The sequence below is a fragment of the Carettochelys insculpta genome, chromosome 7 (genome assembly GCF_033958435.1).
Source record: "Carettochelys insculpta isolate YL-2023 chromosome 7, ASM3395843v1, whole genome shotgun sequence".
NCBI classification, from domain to species: Eukaryota; Metazoa; Chordata; order Testudines; family Carettochelyidae; genus Carettochelys; species Carettochelys insculpta.
In genome coordinates, this window is record NC_134143.1 from 57,138,065 (window position 1) to 57,162,496 (window position 24,432).

General features: G+C 38.4%; 1 protein-coding gene across 3 annotated transcripts in view; it reads right to left on the reverse strand.

The window, feature by feature from the left end:
- WDR11 (WD repeat domain 11) overlaps positions 1–24,432 on the reverse strand; it is a 71,707-nt gene that overhangs the window by 28,113 nt on the left and 19,162 nt on the right. For all 3 annotated transcript variants that reach the window (XM_075000530.1, XM_075000529.1, XM_075000528.1), the window contains exons 6-16: positions 21,950–22,115; positions 18,794–18,908; positions 17,731–17,926; positions 16,513–16,607; positions 14,444–14,623; positions 11,869–11,953; positions 9,884–9,990; positions 5,625–5,700; positions 1,288–1,396; positions 918–1,042; positions 238–385 (exon numbers count right to left, since the gene is read on the reverse strand). In XM_075000530.1, the coding sequence (XP_074856631.1) occupies positions 238–385; positions 918–1,042; positions 1,288–1,396; positions 5,625–5,700; positions 9,884–9,990; positions 11,869–11,953; positions 14,444–14,623; positions 16,513–16,607; positions 17,731–17,926; positions 18,794–18,908; positions 21,950–22,115 (1,402 nt within the window). The remainder of the gene's footprint in view (positions 1–237; positions 386–917; positions 1,043–1,287; positions 1,397–5,624; positions 5,701–9,883; positions 9,991–11,868; positions 11,954–14,443; positions 14,624–16,512; positions 16,608–17,730; positions 17,927–18,793; positions 18,909–21,949; positions 22,116–24,432) is intronic.

Sequence of the window (24,432 nt, forward strand, 5' to 3'; positions counted from 1 at the left end):
CTGTTTGAATATTTACACACATTTCTACAAATTTTAGAGGACCTTTTTAAAAAAAATATTTTTAGTGTATGTTTCACAGCGTATTTTGGATTCTGGTTTCCAATTATTGATTTCTAGTAACTATTTACCATTAAAATGTATATCTCTATTAAGGATATTGATGGCATGCTATTTTTTTTGCAAGAGTAGCCATGAAAACAAATTACAGCATTGATGAGACAAAACTACTGAACTCACATCAGGCGGAATTCTTGTACCATCTTTGACCGAGTTTCCCTCTACCATGAGATGATAAACTTGCCCATCGGTATCTGTAAACACAAAGTGCTCTCTGGCAGAAATGTTCTGGCTCAGCTCAGATTTACTTTCGGCCTCCTGTAATAAGCTTTAAGAAAAAAGACCATGAGACAAAGGTGGCCATTTTTTGTTTTGTTTTGTTTTATCTTAAAATGTATGTAAGAGGTCAGGTTTCCCCAATCGACAAATGCATACAAATATACAGTAGATCAGAAGTGAGTGTTTCCCCTGACAACTGTCTACATAAATCTTGATGTACCCAAATGGTTTCATACGTTTATAGCTGTGCACAAGTGGCAAATCAATATTTTTCTTCAACCAATTGGCCACCGAGGGATGTCACTAATGTTTGTTCGGACAACTTTTCTCGCTCGGCAATCAAAGCAAGGGACTATGTTTAAGTGCTAGACTGGCTTGTTATTTGACTGCGTTGTGCTAAATATACACAAGAGTCTTCAAAGTTGCTTTGACAGAACAGCTGAGGTTAGCTCTATCATGGGAGATCATCCAGATGGCACGTATAGGGCACCTAGCACTAGTAACAAGCAATAATCTGTTAAGTAAGAGAACTTGTATGATTAGTGCATTATTATATCATATGAGACAGTGATGGGCAATACCTGATCACAGAAGACTCTACACTGCTAAGTTCTGTATCAGACACAACTGTCTGTCGGGCCATGGCTTCACGGGCTGCCAGCTGTTTCTTTTTCAAGCTCTTCAAGTTATGAGAAGATGACCATTCCTGTGAGAATTTTTAATTAGAAAAACAGAAATCACATCTCTTTTGCTTCTAACCATACTCACTACAGACTCTTATTAAAAAACAAAAAAAAAAAACCCCAATGCTTTGGAGAGCATCTTTTCAAAGTAGAAGAGTAAGAGTGGGGTGAGAGGTCAGACTGTTTGTATACTGGAGGGGGAAAAAAAAAAAACCCAGAAAAAAAACCAGATTATTTCAAATGAGAAATAACAGATAAGGTTCCTTACCAAAGCAGTCACAGTGGGGAAGTTTTTTGACATTTCTCTCAGAAGAGTACATGTTCTGACATCCCAGAGTTCCATAGGCTTGTCTTTAAATACTACAGCTAAGTATTGCCTGAAATAAATGAGACTTTTTACTATAGTCTGGCTTTTTTTTTTTTTTTTTTTTATTTCATACATTTTCTCACTGGCATCATGTTGGTGATGGGTGCATGTGTGTGTGTTGTTTTGTACGATTGTAAATTGAGGGCAAAAAGACACACACAAATGTAGTCTGGCTCCCATCTCACAAAATGTCTTTGTGGAACTGGAGTCCTATACCCACTTAGAACCTGCCTGACTATCCTCCCAGGCACAAACATCTAGAATTCATTGCAAATGATCCAAAACTTCTGGTTACTATCATAGTTTAGTAGCGTATGGCAAATACTGAAAATTACTTTTAAAAACTGAGCGGCAAACTCATATTACCATATTTCCTGGGATAATGAGATTTTATTTTTACACACACACACACACACACACACACACACACACACACACAAAATTAAAAAACCATTTATCATAAGATTCCTAACATATGAAGACTAAGAAGAACAATATATAAATTAAAATGTGAATTATTATACTTGATGCTGTTGCAACAATCTCTTATCCAGCCAATTTAGAACCTACACTACATTGGCTGCTTCCACACATGCCATGGAATGGTACTAAGGCAATTCAATGCAGGCTATTGAGGCGCTAATGTGCATGCTCAGTGCCTCATTAGCATAACGGTGGCCCAGCAAATTTTGAAGTGTAGACTTTGAATTGCAGAATGACAGTGTAGATGGGGGCAGCTTTGAAAAAAGCGCTCACTTCGACATTCCCTTACTCCCACAAATCTAGGTCGGAGTAAGGGAATGTCGAAGTGGGACGCTTATTTCAAAGCTGCCCCCATCTACACTGTTGATCTGCAATTTGAAGTCTGAACTTTGAAATTAGCACGACCGCCATTATGCTAACAAGGGGCTGAATATGCACGTTAGCACATCATTACCATGCCACCACCAATAGGAGGTGGCATGTGTAGACGCAATCATAGTAAATATTGCTTTTTTAGTTTCAAATGAAGGAACTTTTCATCATTTCTAAATCTATCTGCTAACCCAAAGAAGGAGGTCAGGTAGATACATTGGAAGGTAGGGATAGGGTCTAGAGTGACCTAGACAAACTGGAGGATTGGACCAAAAGAAATGTGATGAGGTTCAACATGGAGACATGCAGAGTCCTGGGCTGGGGATGGAAGAATCCCAAACACTGTTACAGGCTGGGGACCAACTGGCTATGTAGTAATGCTGCAGAAAAAGACCTGGGGATTACAATGGTTGAGAGGTTGGATATGAGTTGACAGTGTGTCCTTGTAGCCAAGAAGGCTAATGGCTTATTGGGGTGCATTAGAAGCATTTCCAGATAATCTAGTCTGGGTCTACATGGCATACTGCCCTGTGCCACTGTTGGCAGAGCTATGCAAAATGAGCTTCTGGGGATTGCAAATGGCGTGCCATTTGCATACTCCTGAAGCTCATTACCATAGCCCCGTGAGAATTCAGCGTTGGCAGAAGTGGGTACCTCAAGTGTTTGAAGCATAAGAAAATGGTGACGGGGGCCGGAGGGGGGGGCGTGTTAGCTGGCAGAGGCACGTCCACACGGCCTCTGCAGTGCCAACACCCGCTGCTGCAGACGCTGAACTCTTCCAGGGCTAGGGTAATGAGCTTTGGGAGTATGCCGATGGCACGCCATTTGCAATCCCAAGAAGCTCGTTTTGCATAGCTCTGCAGGCAGTGGCGCTAGATGGGAGTGCCACGTAGACATAGCCCTAGAGAAGTTATTATTTCCCTCTACTCAGCACTGGTGAGGCAACATCTGGAGTACTGCATCCAGTCCTAGCCCCCTGCACCCCCCCGCCCCCGAATATGAAAAGGATGTGGATACACTGGAGCGGGTTCAGTGCGGACGGCAACAAAAATGATTAAGGGGCTGGAGCACATGACCTATGAGGAGAGGCTGAGAGATCTGGTCTTATTTCCTTTGCGGAAGACACAAGCAAGGGGCGATTTGATAGGAGCCTTCAGCTTTCTGGTCAATATCTGGATGGCGGTCAGTTTCAAGTGGAGTGCTGCAAGGCTCAGTTCTGGGACCAGTGTTATTCAACATCTTTATTAATGACCTGGATGAGGGACTAGAATGCACCCTCAGCAAGTTTGCAGATGACACAAAACTAGGGGGAGAGGTAGATACGCTGGAAGGTAGAGAGAGAATCCAGAGTGACCTGGATAAATTGGAGGACTGGGTCAAAAGAAATCTGATGCGGTTCAACAAGGAGAAGTATAGAGTCCTGCACCTGGGGTGGAAGAATCCCAAGCATTGTTACAGGCTAGGGACTGACTGGCTCAGCAGCAGTACGATGGAAAGGAACCTAGGGGTTATGGTGGATGAAAGGCTGGCTATGAGTAAACAGTGTGCCCTTGTAGCCAAGAAGGCTAACTGCACAGTAGGGTGAATTAGGAGGAGCATTTCGAGCAGATCTAGAGAAGTAGTCATTCCCCTCTATTCGGCACTGATGAGGCCACTTCTTGAATACTGTGTCCAGTTTTGGACCCCCCAGTATAAAAAGGATGTGGATTTGCTGGAGCAGGTTCCGTGGAGGGCAAGAAAGATGATTAAGGGGCTGGAGCACAAGACCTATGAGGATAGGCTGAGGGATTTGGGCTTGTTTAGTTTACAGAAGAGAAGACTTAGAGGTGATTTAATAGCCTTCAGCTTCCTGAAGAGGAGCTCTAAAGAGGAGGGTGAGAAATTGTTCTCAGTGGGGTCAGATGGCAGAACAAGGAGTAATGGTCTGAAGACGAAGAGGGAAAGGTATAGGTTGGATATTAAGAAAAACTACTTCACCAGGTGGGTGGTGAAGCTTTGGAATGAGTTGCCTAGAGATGTGGTGGATTCTCCATCCCTCGAGGTTTTTAAGTCCCGGCTGGACAAGGTCCTGGCTGGGATGACTTAGTGGGGGTTGATCCTGCTTGAAGCAGGGGGCTGGACTAGATGACCTCCTGAGGTCCCTTCCAGCCCTGTGATTCTGTGGTTTCTTGTCAAAGATACTTGCCTCTCGTTAAGCGCATGTGTAATAGGTGCAGAAAAGCCCTTCTAGAGTTAACTCCCTGTTTTCTCGGCAGTTTGTCGTCACACCAGCTTACAACAGACTTTTGCAAAGTAACTCTTCAAGACTTCGATACAATCTACTCATGTTTTTTCATATTGTAAATTTTACTTGTAAAATGTACCTTCTCCCTAAAACTGAAGGCATTATAGCCTCTTCCCTAACCCACCTTAATCTCTTGCCAATCACACTATTCCTTTCTTGTTCTAACCTAATATTCTTCTATTTCTTCAGTCTGAGCCTACTCATTTATACCCCTGGTGGCAATTTCAGAGCTTGTGTTAAGTGCTGTGCATCTACACTAGCAAGTTTTTTCAAAATATTTTTCAAAAGGGGCCCTTTTTGAAATATCCAGTGGAGCATCTACACACGAAAAGTGTTTTCAATATTAAATCAAAAGAATGTGGTGCTCCTTTTGAAAGCACTCTTCCACTTCCGTTTCAGCTTCTTCCGAAAGAAAATGGGTGTAGATACTCCACAGGGCCTCTCTTTCAAAAGAGCAGTCCTCATGACACCTGAGTTTTCAGTCTTTGGCCTGTTCTTTCGAAAGAGTGGGGCTGTTTGGATGCTCTCTTTTGAAAGAGCAGATCACTCTTTTGATCCACTTTTTGCATATGGATGCACTCTTTTGAAAGAAGTTCTTTCAGAAGAGATCTTTCAGAAAGACTTCTTTTGAAAGATCGCTGCAGTGTAGACTTAACTACTGAGACAACAATGTGCTACCCTGACCATCTGATTTTATTTAAAGTTTAGAGTCTAAAAAGACCTTGGAACTCAGAGATATCCAAAAGCTGAAAAAAAAATCATAACCAGCATTCTCTAATTGCTCTGGACATCAAAACGACAGTTTAAATCAATAAGCCTATTAAACTAACGTTTTCCTTAATTATTCCAGCTACTCAGTGGGATTTTGAAGTTTGTAAAAAGGTCAGTTAGAAAAAGTCCATTACAAAAACATTCACATTTGCTTAATAAAAGCCTACAGTAACAAATATATGTTAAAAACAGACTATTTCCTGTCATTAGCTTGCATGCTCATGTCCACCTTCTCCTTGTGCAGGCTTTTCTCAGGTTTTTGATGTCCGTTAAAAGCATCTCCTGAAAACTGAATACTAGATAACATGAGTTTTATAAGGCTACTTACTTCAAATGAGACACTTTTATCATTTCAATGGCTGGTTCATCATTGCCTCGTTCCCCACGAAATGCAATGCTCCTACCTAGGACACAGGAGTTATACAGAGGTGAGGAGAAAAGAAGAACAAGGAATAAAAATAGTAACCCCACTGAAGTAAAATCACTGTAACTGACCTGCCCTTGCTTGTATATTCACATTGCTATTCATCTATTATTTGCTTTTTTGATATTAAAACATAATATAGTCTCTACTGCCCTAGAGATTACCCCATAACAGTCTCTTTTCCAGATTGGAAATACTGGAATTGATGAATGATTTGCATTACCTAAATAATGACATTGAGTTAGGAGAGTTAAGAGTTTTGGCTCATAGACGGTATTTCAAATATATTTAATGACCGCTCCAGAAAGAAACCTTGAATGGATTTCAAATGTCACACCAGAAAAAACATTATCTGCCCTTGTTTTTTAAAGCATGTTTTGAATATAAGAAATTCACAAGTTCTTCTCAAATGAAGTACTAATTCATTTGTACCCAGTGAATCACCGTGTTCCTGATGGCTGGTATGTGTAACTTTCAAAACAGAAAATTGATCACTGCTGAGTACCAACAATGAAACTTACTGTCTTCTCTCAGTGAAGCTCTGTATTGCCTATACAGCTGTTAACAGTCATAGACTTAAGCATTTTTAAATAAATGTGGCCAAGGCAACTCCCAAGCATCTGAATACTTAAAATATTAAGAGGAATTCCAGCAAATGACACATACATTTATTTTTCTCTCTCCTGAGTGAAATCCTTTTTCTACTTGTGTGAGAATTCTGTGCCACTCTGCAAGTGCAGCATTAATGTCTTTCGTAAAATAATTGATTCTTATGGAGGTGGCAAAGGGAAGCTGCTGTTAAACCTTCTGTGCAAGTTGGATCAGGGGCTGAAGCAGCCAGGCATAGAGAGGGAAGGAGCAGAGACTGCCTTCATCAAAGTGCTCTGCCTGTGGGGCCAGATGAGGAGTCACTGGGCGTGGGGGGGATGAACAAGGTAGGGCACGAGGCTGCTGGAGATCACACATACTGGAATGCAGAAGGGCTAACTGCAGGTGGGGCAGATTGGGGCGGGGCATAGGAGCTTGTGGAGTGACATCATTGAGCCAGGGGCTAAACAGAAATGGGGTGCACAGTCACTTAGGGACAAGATTGAGTGGGGATGGCTGAGTGAGCAAGGAGGGACACATGGAGGCAGATGCACCTGACTGAATAGGAGAGTGCAGAAGTCTGCCAGGGTCTGCCTGAGAGAAACTCCCAAACTCCTTAACAATCCCTCCTGCTAACCCCTCCCCCACCACACTTATCCATGCTTCTCTCATACCCAACCACCACCATGGTTCACTATCGGCTCTTTCCAAGTAATTACGTCTGTCTCCCTCAGTTGCGCTCTTACCCCGACTCCTCAAAACCTTTGCATGTTTCTGTACTGTAGTTTAAATGAACTATTATTACTCAAAGTTCTGCATTAATGTGTCTGGTAAGGAACCTGACTCTTTTTTGTTGTCTGTACGGTTAGACATGATTCCTGACAGGTATTTTGAAAGCAAGTTCTAAAATATTCAAAACCAGCATGATTATATTGTGTTATTTTGACAAATATGCAGAATTTTGCAAAATTTTAAAATTTTATGCACAGAATTTTTAATTGTTTTGGCACAGAAATCTCCCCGGAGTACTTTTTATTTTTGGCTGCAGACTTCTTGCTTAATTAGAATAGCTCAGCATGGATGGGGTATATGAAGTCAGGAGTGAACCATCAGCACTGGAGCAAAAGATCTGCCTCTGTGGAAGACAGAGTTTGTTTTCTTTATAACCAAAAAAACCACACAGTTCAGGTTCTCTTAACAGTCATCATTTATATACTAAAAATATAATGCTAACATTAGCCAAAGGCATGACTGAGTTGCATTTTTAAACTTGTAAGCAGAATCTTTTTTCCAGTGCTTATAGTACTACTGATATCATAGGCTACTTCTAACACTAGAAGGTTGTATCGTCAAAACTCAGAGGGTGTACACGCAAAATGCGTTTTGTCGACAGCATGTTGACAAAACTCAACACTTTTGAGGACAACACTGTGCCTCTCCACAATGAGGAATAATGACTTTGTTGACATTTTGTCATCAAAAAGGCTGCAGAGATGCTCCAGGGGCCTCTTTGTCAACAGATAGGGCTTCCTCTTCACCAAGCAGCCCTGTTTGCTGAGCTCTTGGGTGGTCATTCTATCAAGAGAGTGGCCAGGCAGTCTGGCTGCTTTTTGTGCACAGAGTGGATTACTCTTTCAATCTGCTTTTGTGGGTGGATGTGATCTGTAGATAGAAGTTTTGCAGAAAAATCTCTTCCAATAGGAACTTCTGTCAACAGATCCCTGTGATGTAGACATAGCCATAATAAAGTGGGAAATCAATGCCAGCTATTCCAGCACACTTTTAGTGGAATGAAAGGGAAAAGGTTAGCTCCCTGTCAACATCTGATAAAATTACAACTAGTTCTGTTTGCATAGGAACATAGCTGCTCATGGAAAGTTGAAAGTCTTCCTGTTATCTTTTTAAAAAAAATATGTTGCTATTGCTAAATAGTAACATCAGTAGAATAGCATTTAGTGGAAACTAAATTTACTGGTGTGTCACAAGATTCAAGGTCTTCAATCAGGTTGTAAGTTTACACATTTTATATCAAACTAAAGGTAGCGAAAGTGCTTCTCATTCCCAGAATCTTGCTAATCTTCCAAACTAAATTTCCCTGTTTTGTAAAATCATTGAACTCAAAGATTACAGACATGGTTTTCACCCAACTTAGGCCCCATCTTGTGAGAAATTGACACCAAGGTCAAAGACGTTTCAACAGACAATTTACTAAAAAAGCTGACTAAAAAGAACTTACTACACTGATTATACTGAGAGACTCTCACACACACCCCCCCGCAAGAAACTGTGGAACCACCTGATCACTACTACCTCTCTGTGACTTTGTTCTGTTACCTACCAGATCGCAATGCATTGTTCTAAACTGTATTGACTTCCACCGTTAAAAGATCTATTACATATATGCAACACATTTATTTTCAAAAAAGTATTGTTTGAATACTCCCAGTTCCATTGTCTTTCCTCTGGCTGATCTGGCAGGTGACCACTTGCTTATTTAAAGCCTCTTGTGCCTGCCAATGACCAGGTCATTGCCAGCACCCCTATTGGCCTGAATGAATAAGGTAAAACAGATCAAATCGCAGAGTTTCAGGATTATTTTCTGGTTGTCCAACTACCTATGAGAAAAAGGAGAAAGCTGAAGTCTTTGCAAACTGAGGCCCATAACCTCTATCACCCCACATACAGCAGGAAATAAAGCTTATTCACAAGTGAGTTGAACACTTGAGGTGACCATAAATGGGTCTACTCTGAATGACTGGTTTTAAGGTAGGAACCTTGTAACCCTCTTCCGGATTTAGTTAAATGCCTGATATGTGACAACAGGGGATGAGGACACACAACACCTCCAGCCAGTCTTAAAATAATAGAAGTTGTGGCCTGCTGCTTAAAACCTACTCCATGTGTCTGTGTGTCCTCATCAAAGAGTCTCTTCTTGTTTATATACCACTAGCTTTATAAATTCATATTGGGATCTGAATGCTATATTCTGGTCTTTCAAATAAGATCACAGGATCTTGAGGTCAAATTCTGCTCTGTGGCCTGGAGCATCATAGAATAATTATCCATTTGCTTATGTGTATCAGTAAAGAGTTCGGCACACAATTTCAGCTGCACATGGCATAAATGCACGTTTAGACCAAGACAAGTCACATTCAGCATCATTTCAGAAATCTCTGGATAAAGTACATATGGAGGCAATCTTGTCCATGGGTACATGAGAACTGACGCTGAACTTGTCTTGAGCTTCTCGTGGACTTAATTAAGCAGAATGTAGCTGAAATGGCACTGACTCTGCTGCTGACAAATGGCAGTAATTCTAGTTTGACCCAAACCAGAGATATTTGTGCAAACCTGTTACGTGCATTAAGCCTGTACATATCTGAAAACCCCGGTGGTTGGACAAGGAGGAACAGGATGCAATTCCTTTTCAGTTGTTATCTCTGCCATGAAAAGGAGATGAAGCATAATTTATTCGCGTTACTGAAGTCAAATGTCAACGTAGGCATCCAAGGAGCAGTTCTGTCAAAGTCACTTTCCAAAGAGTAAGCGATTCAGATATCTCAGGAAACACTAACCTGTTGGAAGATCAACCAGTTGCAGTTCATTCCTTACCAATCCCAAATTGTTGGGTGTTGATGTGGCAAAGGAAAGAAACCCAGTCAAGCTTGTCCACTCAATGCCTCTGTCATCAGAATAGAATACATGGAGCATATTAGCAAAAAATTTTCAGTCTAGAAAATATTCTAGATTAGTGCAGAAGGATCACTCCACAACTTATTCTACACTTTGAAACAAATAAATAGCTACTTTTCTGTATTTTATAGAAACATTATTTAAACAAAATGTGAAAAGCATGTACTGGTATGATAAAACTATAAAGATGTAGTTATCAAGTGATATTAATGCAAGGATTTCATTTTCAAATTGCATTAAGGACACAATTTTCTTGACACAGTCTCGTTGGGTCAAGAAGTTTTGACTGAGAAACATTACGAAAGTTTTGCCCAAAATCTCAGAGACAGGCATAGCTTATACCTTACAGGGAGCAGAACATTTTCACCACATTTTAGAAGTGGTCGTAAAAAATGCAATCAATCTCAGAGCATCCTGCTCTGTTTGGCACACAAAGCTGTGAGTAATCTGATCACTACAGGATGCATATGCATGCTCTTAAGTAATAGAGATGACAATAAGAAGACACATTCCCTTTCCTATCAACAACAAGGACAGGGAAAGAGGGAGGAAAGTGAATTACCAAACACATTTGAAAAATGCCTCCATACAACAGATGATCTGACATACAAAAATGAAATTCCAGTCTCACTGAAACATGTTCACATAATCAGTAGTAAGTATATCATAGGGAATTTCCTGAAATGGCTGGGAGATGGATTCAGAAGTTTAAAAAAAAAAATCCTTGCTATTGCCAGATTCTATTCTATGATTTAATTTGTTTTATTTTTGCAACATTGCTATACATAATGGAAACACCACAGTGTAATTACAACGTATTATTATTCCCAGTAGCCATTTACAGTCCTCTGTAAAAGAAGCACATTCTAGATTTTTAGTCATCATCACCTCAGACTTATCAAATAAGGATTAGTTATGTTGCTATTCCCTTTGATGCCATTTGGCCATCTGTCCATATTAATAGTGATCGATTGCATCTCATGACACTCAGATTAACTAAGAATTTGCTTCCCATTATAAATACTTTCAGTGCTGAAGTAATACAATTATTTCTCATTATCGTATTACCCAATCTGGTTTTTTTGTTTGTTTGTTTTTGTTTTAAAGGCACTGAAATCTACTATCCATTTATCTGATGCAATTAAGAGTTCCACTAAGCTGGTTTTACAAACTTCATCAAAATATATAGTTCATGGATTTTATATACATAGCACCATTAAAATCTGTAACTCTGATCAATGTATGTTTTTCAGGAAAATAAAGATTCTGATTACTGAGTTATAAATCCTCACAGATTTTTAAATCCTTAGGTGAATAACAAGCTGAATCTAGTTAAGGAAGAAATCCTGTGACTTTGGAATAGGCTTAATAAATAAAACACAGAATACTGACTATCACACAGGAAAAAAAAGGCAAAATTAATGCGATTTTCAACCCATAATTTGTGTTCTTTCCACATGCTGATTTTAATGCAAAAGTACTTTAGTTGCATTTTGGTTCATTGTTTGTTTCCATTTACAGGATATAATGCTGCTGCAGTCCACTGAGGTGAAAGATGGCCGCACATACATCCCACCCATTATTCAGGGTTGCTCATCACAGTTCTAGAGAAAATGCAACCAGCTGATGGTCATCCTAGACCAACAAGCACTTTGGTACCAATTCAAATATCTGTAATTCAGTGCAATTTCCAATCTAATTTTTAAAATGAGATACTGGTTTTGAAGACGCAAGACACTAGGGCAGAAAATTCAACAGGGTCAATATCTTGTGTATCAAACTGACCGTATAACTCGAGGAATACCAAATACCACAATTTTCATATCTCCAAAGGATAAGCAAGAATTAAAAATGGACTTGGACTCACTTGACTTCACAGGAATGAATACTTAACTCCTTGTGTAAAAGTCCACTGGTAAGATTATACACTAAGACTGAGCCATTGCTTGTACCTAAAAAAGACATAGGCATAGCAGCTTTGGTAACTTTTAAAAATAAAAACACAAGTCACAGTTAATCCAAATGGATTTAATTCATAATTTATTGGTTTCCTCAATAATACAGAAGGAGCACGGCAAATTTTCATAAATCAGTATTTACAATTCTGCTTTCTCTTCTTTGAAAGAAATATTTCCTTTTAACTACAAGCCAATAAATGTATTAATAGCTTCTATCTTAAATCAATTTGATCAAAAACTTCAAGGATAATTTTCTATTTGGTGCAGTGGATGCACACTTAAAAAATAGTAAACCTATTAAAAACATTACACTTCCTCCCACTATCATGCTATGTATATCAATACAGAAATGACAGTCAAAAGCAGTGATTCTTAACCAGAGTTATGTGTACTTGGGGTGAGAGGGTGGTATTCAGAAACCTTCCAGAGGGTATGTCAAATTATCTAGGACTATAAGAGAGTTCAAAGAAGAGCTAGATAAATTCATGGATGTTAGGTCCATAGAAGGCTATTAGCCGGGGACAGGAATGGTGTCACTGGCCTCTGTTAGAGGCTGGAGATGGATGGCAGGAGACAAGTTGCTTGATCATTGTCTTTGGTCCACTCCCTCTGGGGCACTTGGCACTGGACACTATCAGCAGACAGGATGCTGGGCTAGATGGACCTGTGGTCTGACCCAATAATGGACATTCTTATGTTCTTATCTAGATCAATGTTTCTCAATCTGGAGATTGCATCCTCCAATGAGGCATTAGGTGGTGGTAAACAGAGCAACTGTTCAAGGTCCCAAGCCACAGGGACTCCCGTGAAGCTAAGTTGTATGCTTCAGCCCTTCACCTGAGGCTCAGGCTTCAGAGAAAGCTCACAAGTGAAAAACAGGCTCAAGTATCACATGGAAATATAAGTGCGATATTTATATTCCGGTTGATTTATAACCATATGGTAAAAATGAGAAAGACCGACATTTTTCAGTAATAGTGCCACTTATGTGTTTTTACATTTGATTTTGTAAGTAAGTAGTTTTTAAGTGAGGTGAAACTTAGGGATACACACAACAAATCAGACTCCTAAAAGAAGTACTGTGGGGGAAAGGTTGATAACCACTGGTCTAAACAGGATGAAAGTCTGGTACTTAAGGAACACATTCTCAGTGTACAGCAACTATCCTACAGGTGGTGACACAGTTTATAGCTACATAGTGGTTTCTTAATCTTCGTATCTCACGCTGGGAACAAACACTCATGAAACAGCTATATGGTTGAAGGATTTTATAAATAAAATCTGATTTTGCTGTAGACATCTGAATTAAAGAAAGTATTTCCATAAATAATAAGAGAAATTTGCAAGTAGGAAAAGGAAAAAAAATACTGCTTGAGAACTCAGTTTGATTTAAAGATATTTACAGTGTACATTTTTGACAAGTGATATTGACAATTTGTCTTTTAAATGTTAATAAAGCTTTAATTTTTTAATCTCAAAAAGTCTACTGTTATTGGTTGACAATGGAAACAAGTGCAACTAATACAACAGGATGTATTAAGAGGAAAATTTACAATTCCCAGAGTGAAATCCTGTGTAAGAGTTGGAATGACATAAATAGCCCTGAAAACACCCCATTGTGGCTGCAAGAGGATTCCTCAGCAGACACTGTGGTAGACAACCATAAGCTACCTTCTGAAGAGGATTTGCAGACCCTGGTAAAGGGAGTAGAACAGGGACATTGGGGGCTGGGCTTTAGCATACCACGTTACAGAGATTTCAGGCAATGCCGAAACCCACAGTGCAGTCTAAGGAGGTTGCAGTAATTTAGCCAGCCTCCTAGAGCTCTCTAAGGAGAAGGAGAAGTCAAGAATCGGGGTCCAGTTTTCTAAAGATTACAAGTGCATTGCAGGCCCCTATCCTGAAACTGGCTCCACTGAGGCCAATACCCGAGCCTGCCTGGAATCTCAGGGAAGTCACTAGCGTGGTGCACTGGCACAGAGGTTTTGCTACCATGGAGCCAGCTGCAGGATCAGAGCTTAAATGGGAACTACTCCCCACAGCAAGGGTCTCCAAGATCAGGCCCTCAATGCTAAGCACAGTAGTACCAAGATGCATTAGGTCAGAACCAGATATGGCAAGGAAAAATTACATGTTAGCTACTCCACTGAATTGGGGCCTTGAAGCATGTCTTTAAGTTTATTAATTCATTTTGGGCAACTGGTATATAGAAGCGAATTTTTAGGAGGGTTTGGAATGAGGGACTGACTAGCCAAGTAAGTAGAACTATGGTCACAAGAAAGCCAAATTTACAAGTTGCATCACATTTTCCTAAGGCTGCTGGCAGCACAACTCTGAAACAAATATTTCTGATGAAAGCTATTAAAACGGCCATTGTTTTGAATTGGATATAAAGAATTTAAAAAGAAAGACAAATTATTCCTAGCTTTGTACAACCTTCACACATCCATACAAAGCATCAAATACGATGTTCAGTGTACTCACCAACAGCTAAGAGAGGCTGATACTGTTTTATGTTTTTTGTGGTGAGAGGTGGACACATACGGATAGCAAATGGAGGCAAAGGAAGTCCTGAAAGAAGCCCCGTCAACAGGAATTTGAGATGAACTTCTTGAAAGAAGGGATTTTTTAACTGTTCTTCACTAGCCACTGTACCTTGTCCTGCTATAATTTAGAAAAAAGCTTCTGTAAGTATAGCATCTTAATTTGACAACTGATAACCCTTATCAGCAGCAAGACCTTACAATTTAAGACAATTAATTGCCAATAATCAATATCTGTTTAAAGAGGCTTTCATAATTTTTGTAAGAGGTACAATACAACTATCTTCAGAAGACTTACATTTCAGCTGATAAACTCTTCAGTTTCCTCCTACCCCCATTTTTAACTTTAGTAGTACAGATATTTAAATTCTGTAGATTCTGATTTATTTCCGTAACTGAGAAGTGGCCTCATTTTTGTCTTTACAGATAAAAGGTGTTTTGCATGAGATTATTCCATTTGGAGGTGGAAAGAAGGAACAATTCTGTAAAGTTATTACTGTGGACACTGCACTGGTAGACATTAAGTGCACTGGTACGGCAGTTATGTTAAGGAAAGTAGAAAAACAGCTTTGTTTTTTGTAAACCTATGCTTTGAAATGCCACTTACACCAGTGCAAAGTAGCTGTAACAAAGGTACCATTAGAATGTCAAAGATGCAGTAAATGAACTGCTCAACATGCCATTAATTGATATTAAGGTCTTAAGCGTCCATCCTTAACATTCCAAACCATATCAAGTTACCAAGAAGTTTTCTTGAACAGTGGACCGTTGAGAGTGCAAATGTGTTTAAGCGCAGTGTATCTTTACACCATGTCAGGAATGGTTAGCACAAGTCACATCTCAAAGTGGAGGGGGTCACTTTGCTTTAGATCTGAATATGTTGATACAGAAAAGACCCCTACTCAGAAGCAGCAAACTGAAATTCTCACAGGTGTTTCATAGGAGCTGTAGAAATGGTCTCCTACCTTATGCACCTGTTGTTCTTAGAAATGTAATACTCATATCCATTCAATTTAGATGAGTGCACACCCCAATGCAGTCAGTCAGTAACTGGGGACTTTTGCCCTTAATGGTATCCATAGGGTAGGCTGCAAAGCACCCTCGAGTGCCATGCTCATGAGTTGATATATCAGGCACCACTGAACCTCCATTTAAAGCCTGGAAAGTGGGGCATGCTCTATACTGTAGCAAAGCTGCAGCCAGGACGCTAACTACTAAAACTATTATCTAATACTCAACTTAATGGCTAAACTAAGTTTCTAACACACAACAAGCAGTCTTGTGGCACCTTAGAGACTAACAAACTTACTTGCTTTCGTTTTTCATTTGATGAAGTAGGTTTTACCCACAAAAGCTCAGGACCTAATAAATTTTTTAGTCTCTAAAGTTCCACAGGACTACTCATTATTTGTGAAGTTACAGACTATTGGCTACCCCTCTGAAACTAAGGACATAATAGTTAACTACAAAGAAAACAGAACAACGAACTGAAAGAAGTGCTAACTCTCTTACAGTTCATGACAAGGTGCTCTGACCAATCATCCTGGGCAGTAAGGAGGAAGTGGGAGGGCATAGGGTTGGTTGCACTTTATATGTTGATGCAATGGATTCCGCAGTCAACTCTGCAGATGCCACTTAGGCAAAAGTCTACTCCACTGGATGACTGAGGTATGTGATTGTGACCACAAACAGAAGTGAAATCAATACGAACAAGCACTCAAAGAATATCTATTATTTCCACATTTACAGAGGTTCCTATGCTATTGAAATATTCTTTATGTTCCCCAATGTTATTTTTTTAGGGAGTACATACACAAATAGTATGTTGTCTTCATGCCACAGAAATACTAGCTAACTATTTTCTTTAAAAACAGAAATGGTATTCAGTTTTTCAAAATTATAATTATAACTTTGTATGTCAATACTGAAGTTGGATTCAATCCACAAACCATAAGATTTTCTCTTTGGAATTAAAAATCTAGCTCTAAAATGATTACTTGTAACACTTACCTATCATGTTATCCAATGAAAGATCTGGAAGTTTATTTTGGAATGCTCCAATAGGAATTCCACAGAAAGACACTGGCGAATACAAAGGTGATGCACTTGAATTTTTATAAAACAAGAAAAAATAAATTGTGAATGCAAAATGTTACGGCTGCTTGCATAATGTACTCAGGTTTCTTTTCTCCTGAACTGTTCTTTCAACTTGTCACTTAACCTCCCTGCTACTTATTAGTTTCAATATAAAAGCTGACTAATACCAGGAAAATGTCCCGAGATGCATGCTTTCTCAAAACAAGTCTTCACTGCCCTATCGACATTTTTGTTTTAGGTGACATCCAAAATTCTATAAATGCAAAATTTGATATTTTAACACTAAGTTAATCAATGCTTTAGCCATAGACTTCCTACCTAGAAAAAGTATTAATATGCAGTTTAGAACATTCTAGCAACATTCTTATAGGGCATTTCCTGTTACAACGCCTTTGTAACAGACTTGTAGTCAAATGTCTTATACCAATGGATCTGATTCAGCAAACCTGACAAATGGGTAAAATGACCACACACCTTGAGCTATCAACAAAGGATTTATCTATGTAAACACTTTGCTTGCATCAAGCTGGAGAGTGAATCCACCCTGCACCAGCCCAACGTGATTAATAAACCAGATCTGAGGAGAGCTGCTGTTCCTGGAATTGTCAAGGCCTCTTTGAGTTTAATGTAGAACCAAGACGGAAGACTATAGTGAAGGTGCCATGAAGGGGAAAGTAGGACGACGACGTTCACTGACACCTATTAAAAAGTGGTTCTAATTTTCAGAGTATTTTGGCAGTCTTTTCTTCATCCTATCAAAACTCATACGTCTTTTCTTCAGGAAAATGGTTCTGTTGGAGAAAAAGCTGAATGACAGCGCTGAACGAAAATCTTCCTTTAAAAAAATGTTAAGCTTTGGTCTCTACTATACTTTTGGATACTTTCCCATTTGCAACACAATTGTTATTTTTTCAAAAGAAGGAGAAGGATAGAGGGAAAAAAAATCTCTTTTCCCAAAAAACACAAATGAAATCTAAAACCCTTAAGTTAAAACTATTTTAAACCTCCTTCTGCCATATTTTCGAGAAGTATGACTCACACTGTTACTTTTATGATATGATATATAATGTGATTAAGTGTTCTGTATAAATACAATTAAATACCAATCCAACAGAAACATAATAAAATTACCTGTTACGTAAATTTCTGCCAGAAATGGTAGACTTCAGTTCCCATATCATTACTCTGCCATCACTGACTATGAGAGCAGCAGAGTTCTCATTCACTGGGCAGCATACCATACTGAATGGGCGAACTGTCTTTGTCACTCTGATTGCATCAGACTGACTTCGTAAGTCATAAATCAGCTCCTGAACTGGATCTGGATCTGCAATACCAAAGTACCAAGTATCAGATACATATATTCAGACTCAAAAATAGGATCCTATTGTTGGAGCATGTTCTGGTTTAGTGAGGATAATCATTTATTTTAAGAGTAACAGATGTTCCTCAAAACATTTTTATGAAGGTAAAATTATAAATTAAACACATTTTCACTTTCAACATATACAATGTCTCAAGTTCTAACCTGGGGGTCATCCTTTTGCCTTGAAAATAGGTAATTTCATTAGAATTTTTTCAACATTATAAACATGACTTCTCTATCTCCAAAACTTCAAAATAAGTGGAAAAAAAGGTGTGCTCTAGATTGGTAAGCAGATGGTGAAACAAGATCTTCAACATGTGTTAACTCAACAGTCAGTCTGATTTGTGACATCCTCTTCTCTGACTAATCTACAATAAATTTTGACATGCTTGTAAAATTATATTTTTTTCCAGGGATAAAGGATTGGTGACAGAGCGGGTTTTGCCAGCAAAGGCATGTCTACACAGCCTGTTCAATGCTAGCACGGAGATCACAGAATCATAGAATCATAGAAGAGTAGGACTGGAAGGGACCTCGAGAGGCCATCGAGTCCAGCCCCCTGCTCTCCTGTGGCTATGCTAATTAGCCATGTGATTATACAAATGGAAAGCCATTTGCATTTTCGAGAACTCTGCTTAGCATAATGCTGCTGGCAGCAGAGCTGAAGAAAGGCTCCATGTAGACGTGGCCTTTAAGAACCAGGCTTTACTGCTTTGTAGAAAAAAAAAGTGTTTGTATTTGAAAAAAAATAGTAAATAGAAATTTAGTCCAGATACATGGACTTTGATATCACACACAGTTTTGACCATTTGCTGGCACCAAACTCACCTGATTCCTCATTTGGCATACCAGATATACCAATATTAGATCTGCGAACTCTTAAAGTTATGCAACCATTCTCGTGCAGGCAAAACAAACCATCACGCTGAAAGCACGGAATTACCTATAAATCAAATGTCAAAAAGCACCGAATTAAACACAAAAAATCGAGGTGTGCATTTAATGTTAGTAATAACAACAGTAGTAAGCATGCTCATTTATCTTAAAGGAATCTATACAGAATATACCACTAAGGAACTACCTATATCAATTTACCTAAAAATAAAATAAATAAAATAAAGTAAATGCATTGTGATGGAGATTTCAGTTCCTGGAGCAAAAAACCCAGGAATTCATTTCAACTTTTTTTTTTTAAAACCAAAAATGCATATCAAATATTAACAATGAGATCTGAGAATCTATCTTTTATATCACCAGTACCTTTAAAAGGTAAAAATTTGTTGTAGCTGTGAAATTCTGCTCTACTTTCTCTAGTCCCAGGAATTTATGATTCCATAAAAACAAACCAGCTTTGATAAGACCATCGCTTCGCACTCATTTAGCTAACCAATCAAACAAACCCAGTTGGTCAGAAAAATGCATGTCACCTTGTTTGTAGAAGGCTGAACACACAAAAAAACTGAAATTTCTTTTCTTCACGGAATTGTTTCCAAACTGGTAGCCTTTATGCACCACAAAAAGGGTAGATTTGCAGCATGCCTCTAGGAGCTTAATTAAACGATGCCTGCAGCATCAGAGGCCAGCTTTTTCCTGGTTAATTTCCTCTCACTGTCTGTTATTCATGAAAAGAAACTGCCAGTAAGTGAGAAACTTATGGTTGCCATATCTGTTCCAATGGCCATTCACTTCTTCCACTCTTGTCCAATGAGCAGAGGCCTAAACACACTTGAAACTTGCATCGACATTCAGAATTACAAGTCACAGATATATACTTCAACATCTGTGGATGCAGATACCCATGGATATAAAGTGCATATACACAAAATGTGCAGGGATCTAGGTACAAAATTCGTATCAACATCCACATCTGTATCAGTAAAAGTGAGTTGTGGCTATCCACATTCATACCTGTGGGTACAAATACCCACGGATTATAAAGCTGATACCTGCAGATCTGCAGGGCTTCACCAATGAGACTGCGCAACTAGCCTCCCCAACCTTCACAACAAACCATTTAGAAACTGCAAATATTTTCATACTGACATGAGTTTTGAATGAACATTGTTCGGTTTTCAATCTTAATGTTTTCCCTTCTACACAAATGTTAACTATATAGAAAATGAAACTATTACATTGAATGATTGTGGCCTGCTGATTATCTCAACAGTATATCGATATGTCAAATAGAATCTTAATCAAACTATATCACTAAGCATTCCCAAAAACCAGGAAAGATTACTGTGCAGATAGTTCACAAAAAGAAGCTAGTTTACCTAAGTACAGCTCCGAGTCCCAATAAGCAAAAACAGAAGTTGACCGTTGCAACAGATACCACAACTACGTGACTTTTCACAATAATTTTGTTTATATTATTTCTAACACAATAAGTTTCAACATTTATCTCCAGCTATCAAGCTACAGTAAATTAAAAAGAGCAGGACATGCAAGAGAATGAAATAGACACAGAGATGGATTTTAAATCAGTAAACTTAAACTTTATTAATTTTATTGGGGAGAAGTATCAGTCTGCAAAGGTCTGATCTCCTCTCCTTCCTAAAATTACATCCATATCCCATCTCACTTAGGCTGTGGCCATACTAAGCCACCTCCTTTTGGTGGGGGCATGGTAATGAGGAACTTTCACAGATGCTAATGAGGTGCTTCCATGAATATGCACTGCCTCATTAGCATAATGGCAGCCACATGCAATTTGAAAGTGCCACTTGCCAAATGCACGCCACCTTTCGCGCCTTTTGAAAGGACCCCTGATTTTGAAAACCCCTTCTTCCCATTTGGGTATGGGCAGCATGCATTTCAAAAGCAATACTTTCGAATCGTGTGCAGCCACCGTTATGCTAATGAGGTGCTGCATATTCATAGTGGCACCTCATTAGCATCTGCTGAAGTGCCTCGTTACCATGCCCACTCCAAAAGGATGGGGCTAGTCTGGCCACAGCCTTATTATTGCTTACTTTTAGGAACTAATTCCTTTGAGTTTCACACCTGCAATGGTCACAGGTTGTGATGAAGTTAGCAACTTGGCTTATTAAACTTAGAGCTTTTAAATACTTCTCCTTATTTAGCTCTAAGAAGGTCTCCAGGGTAATATGGTAAAGTAAATTCCTCCAGACACTACATGTATCTTCCTGTGAGTGGAAAAACTGCTTCTTGCTCCCAAAACTGGGAATCTTGTCAGATGCACAGAATCTCAGAAATGCGGTTCAAATTATACCTCAAATTCTTCAATCAGGACAGCATAGCAGTCATCACACCAAAATGGCATATGCATGTCATTGAATGTTTCCATACACCAAGGAGATGAGAAAGGCGGGAGAGGAGGGCACCAGAAGAACTAATCTCTCTCTCTTCCGAAGACCAATTAGTGGCAAGGAGAGGCAGAAACACCTTTCTCTATCCCTTCCTAGGAAAAATCTTCAACTGTAATGGGGGTCAGGTGGCATAAGCTTGAGTGCTCTGCAGTCTGTCTACCCCATTGCTGGTAGGATCGATAACTGCCCTTTGCTCAGATGGAAGTGGCAATTTTGTGATCACTTTTGTGTATCATAGGAGCCCAGCCCTAAATTCAAGATTCCTTTATCAGTTATAACTCAGGAATCAGAACTGACACGTTAAAAATATTTTCTTTCTAAAGATGTAACAGAAGTACTTCCTGATAGCACACAGTACAATAATTCACATGCACACAGAGTGCTATACAGTACAGACTATATGACATATTAAAAATCTTTGCTCTTCACATTGCAAGTTAACATTTTCTTTGTGTTTTATAGACTAAAAATCCTAGCCTAAACACATGTTTTCTGACAGCCACATAGTAAGCACAAATTTAAAAAGGAAGTTTCATGTACTTGGGGTTTATAAAAATCAATACATGTTTGTAAATAGAATTAATAAAAGAAGGTTTTAAATTGCAAACAATGTTAAAGGATCTATACTTATTCAGAAACAAACTGGATTTGTTACCTGTACAAAAGGTATGCCTGTTCTTTCAATAGCTATTACACCTACTGTCTGGTTCACTTCAAGGTCAAGAATCAAAATTTCTCTGGGATAGAGTAATAACATGTAGTTTCTTTTGGAAGGCAGATATGACAACTGAAGACACTCATTCAGCGTTACCGATTCAGCACTGAAATATATCAAATACATATCTATTAAGCAGTTCGTACACAGTTCAGTAAGCAGGAGCAGCTTTAAAGGAGGTATTGATATCAGCATATTTCAAACTCATAATAAAATTAATATCTGCATAGTAATAAATTGCATGCAGCAACAAAACCCAATTTCCAATGAATGCTCACTTCAATAGGTAAGATAGTTGTAAATACTTCATTTGACTCATCACAATTCAGAATATATCTCTGGAAATTAAACTCAAACTGCAAAGCCTCAGAAAATTATTAAGTTTATGATTCTAATAAAACAAATGTAAACAGTTTCATATTTCAAATGAAAGGCAGTCCAACTGTTAATCGTGGGTAGCAGTTGAAGCATCTATTCATACTAATGGGAAAGCAACCTTAATCCTGGGGTTCATAGCAAATTGCATATTGTGTATAATTTTTTTTATTTTGTAATTAACTAAAACTGGCCTCACTGCCAAAACATATGTTAAAATTGATAATGCCCAAACATTATTTCAGCCTTTTGCTGACTACATAGCTATATACAGACAAATACAATGTATCTAAACAAGAGAGGGATTTTGAAATAAAGAACATTCTAAAAAATATACATTCAATCTAATAGTTTGTCACAGAGTCACGAAGGACATTGGTATTGCATACAAACTCTTCACACTTTTGAAAGCTCTAAGCAATTTTGCACCTATCTCCCATCCCACTGCTTTTTGCTCTCCCTTTCTTGTTTTGCCCAACCCACACAGTTAATAACTAAAGGGCAACTAAAAAAAAATCCAAACTAAGTACTGCTGTATCACTTGCTTTTTGTTCTCGCATTGCCTTTGACTATTTACACTGTTTTGGCAGAGCAAATCACTAAAAAACAAGTGAAGCTTAACAATTCACGCAGAAGAACAGAAAAAAAATCCACCTTTATTAATGTATTATTCCTCTAGCTACTGTGTATATCTATAGATATCTTCACACATACACTGAAGCAACAAGATTGTTCTCCTTGACATTTTTTAAATAAAGTATTCAATCTGATGCAGCACATGCAGATCAGGATAAAACAGAAAAAGACAACAACACATGTGGTAACTTGAAGTATAAAGATCAGAATTACTTAAACCATTACAAACTGACATGCCATTAAGTCTTCTGTTTTATTTGCAAGTTAAACAGCTTGTTGAAATGAAGTCTGAATTTAAATCTGCACTAAAATTTGCTTTTAGCACTGATTATATGAGCAAACTAATCAGACTGTATTGTCAACTGCGGGCAGATTAGAAGGTTTCTTAATATGTAAAAAAGTAAAAAAAAAAAAAAAAAAAAAAAAAAATCACATCATATAAAAATGAAAGTTAATTTCCAGAATAACCTAAAATGTAGAAATTTTAGATTTTAAAATATTGAAATTTGATTTACAGGTTTATATTCTGATTTTATTTAAGTTGGTGTATCAAAAAATCATGTATTGTTAATTGCTAAGTGCAGAATAAAAAGAAATTAAGAAATACTCTTAACAAAATTAAGGTCTCTCTTTACTGCTGCTGTAATTCTGGATTTTTTATTTTCTTCTACTGCTCACCTTACCAACCCCATATCAACAGGAATTGATATCAGGACCTTTTCAGCCTTCATTATTTAAAGGAAGGCTTTTCTTAAAAAGTGGAGCTTGTTTGAAAATAGTCAGACTTGCACTTATGCTAATCTCCTGAAGTGCTGATATCTGAAAGTCAAGCTGTTTTTTTTTCCTGTATGCTCAATATCACTATCAGAAGTCAGACCCTTCCTATATCATTTGTTGCCACTGAAAAAATAAGTTTCTACAGTTGTAAACTAGGACTAAAGTAGACCCTTCACTTGTTATAAATTTAACAATTCAACTGATGATGCAGGAGAAGAAATAAACTCTAACGCTCTCTTTCAGGACTACTGGCTTTATCAGGATATCGAGGGACTTAGCAAAACTTCCTTGTCCACAATGTAAGCATGGGACTCCAAAACCTCAGAGAGAGGAGATTTGTGAATGGGAAAGTACTCTCTGTTCACAAGCTTTTTAGAACACTTCTATTGTTTAAGAATTCCCTCTCTTCCATTCAACAATCAAACACCAGAATTACGGAACAGGGGTTCAATTAAACCTTATCCAGGGAATCAAAAAGGAATCAGATGCCTAAACAATTGTAGATGCTGGATATTAGGTTCATCAAATTTCATAGTCTCCGGGCCAGATGCCCTTCAATTTCACTGCTACAGCAGAGAAAAAGGTTACAAATGCCCGGAAATGGAGGAAAACATAATTCTGCAATTTCCATGTAC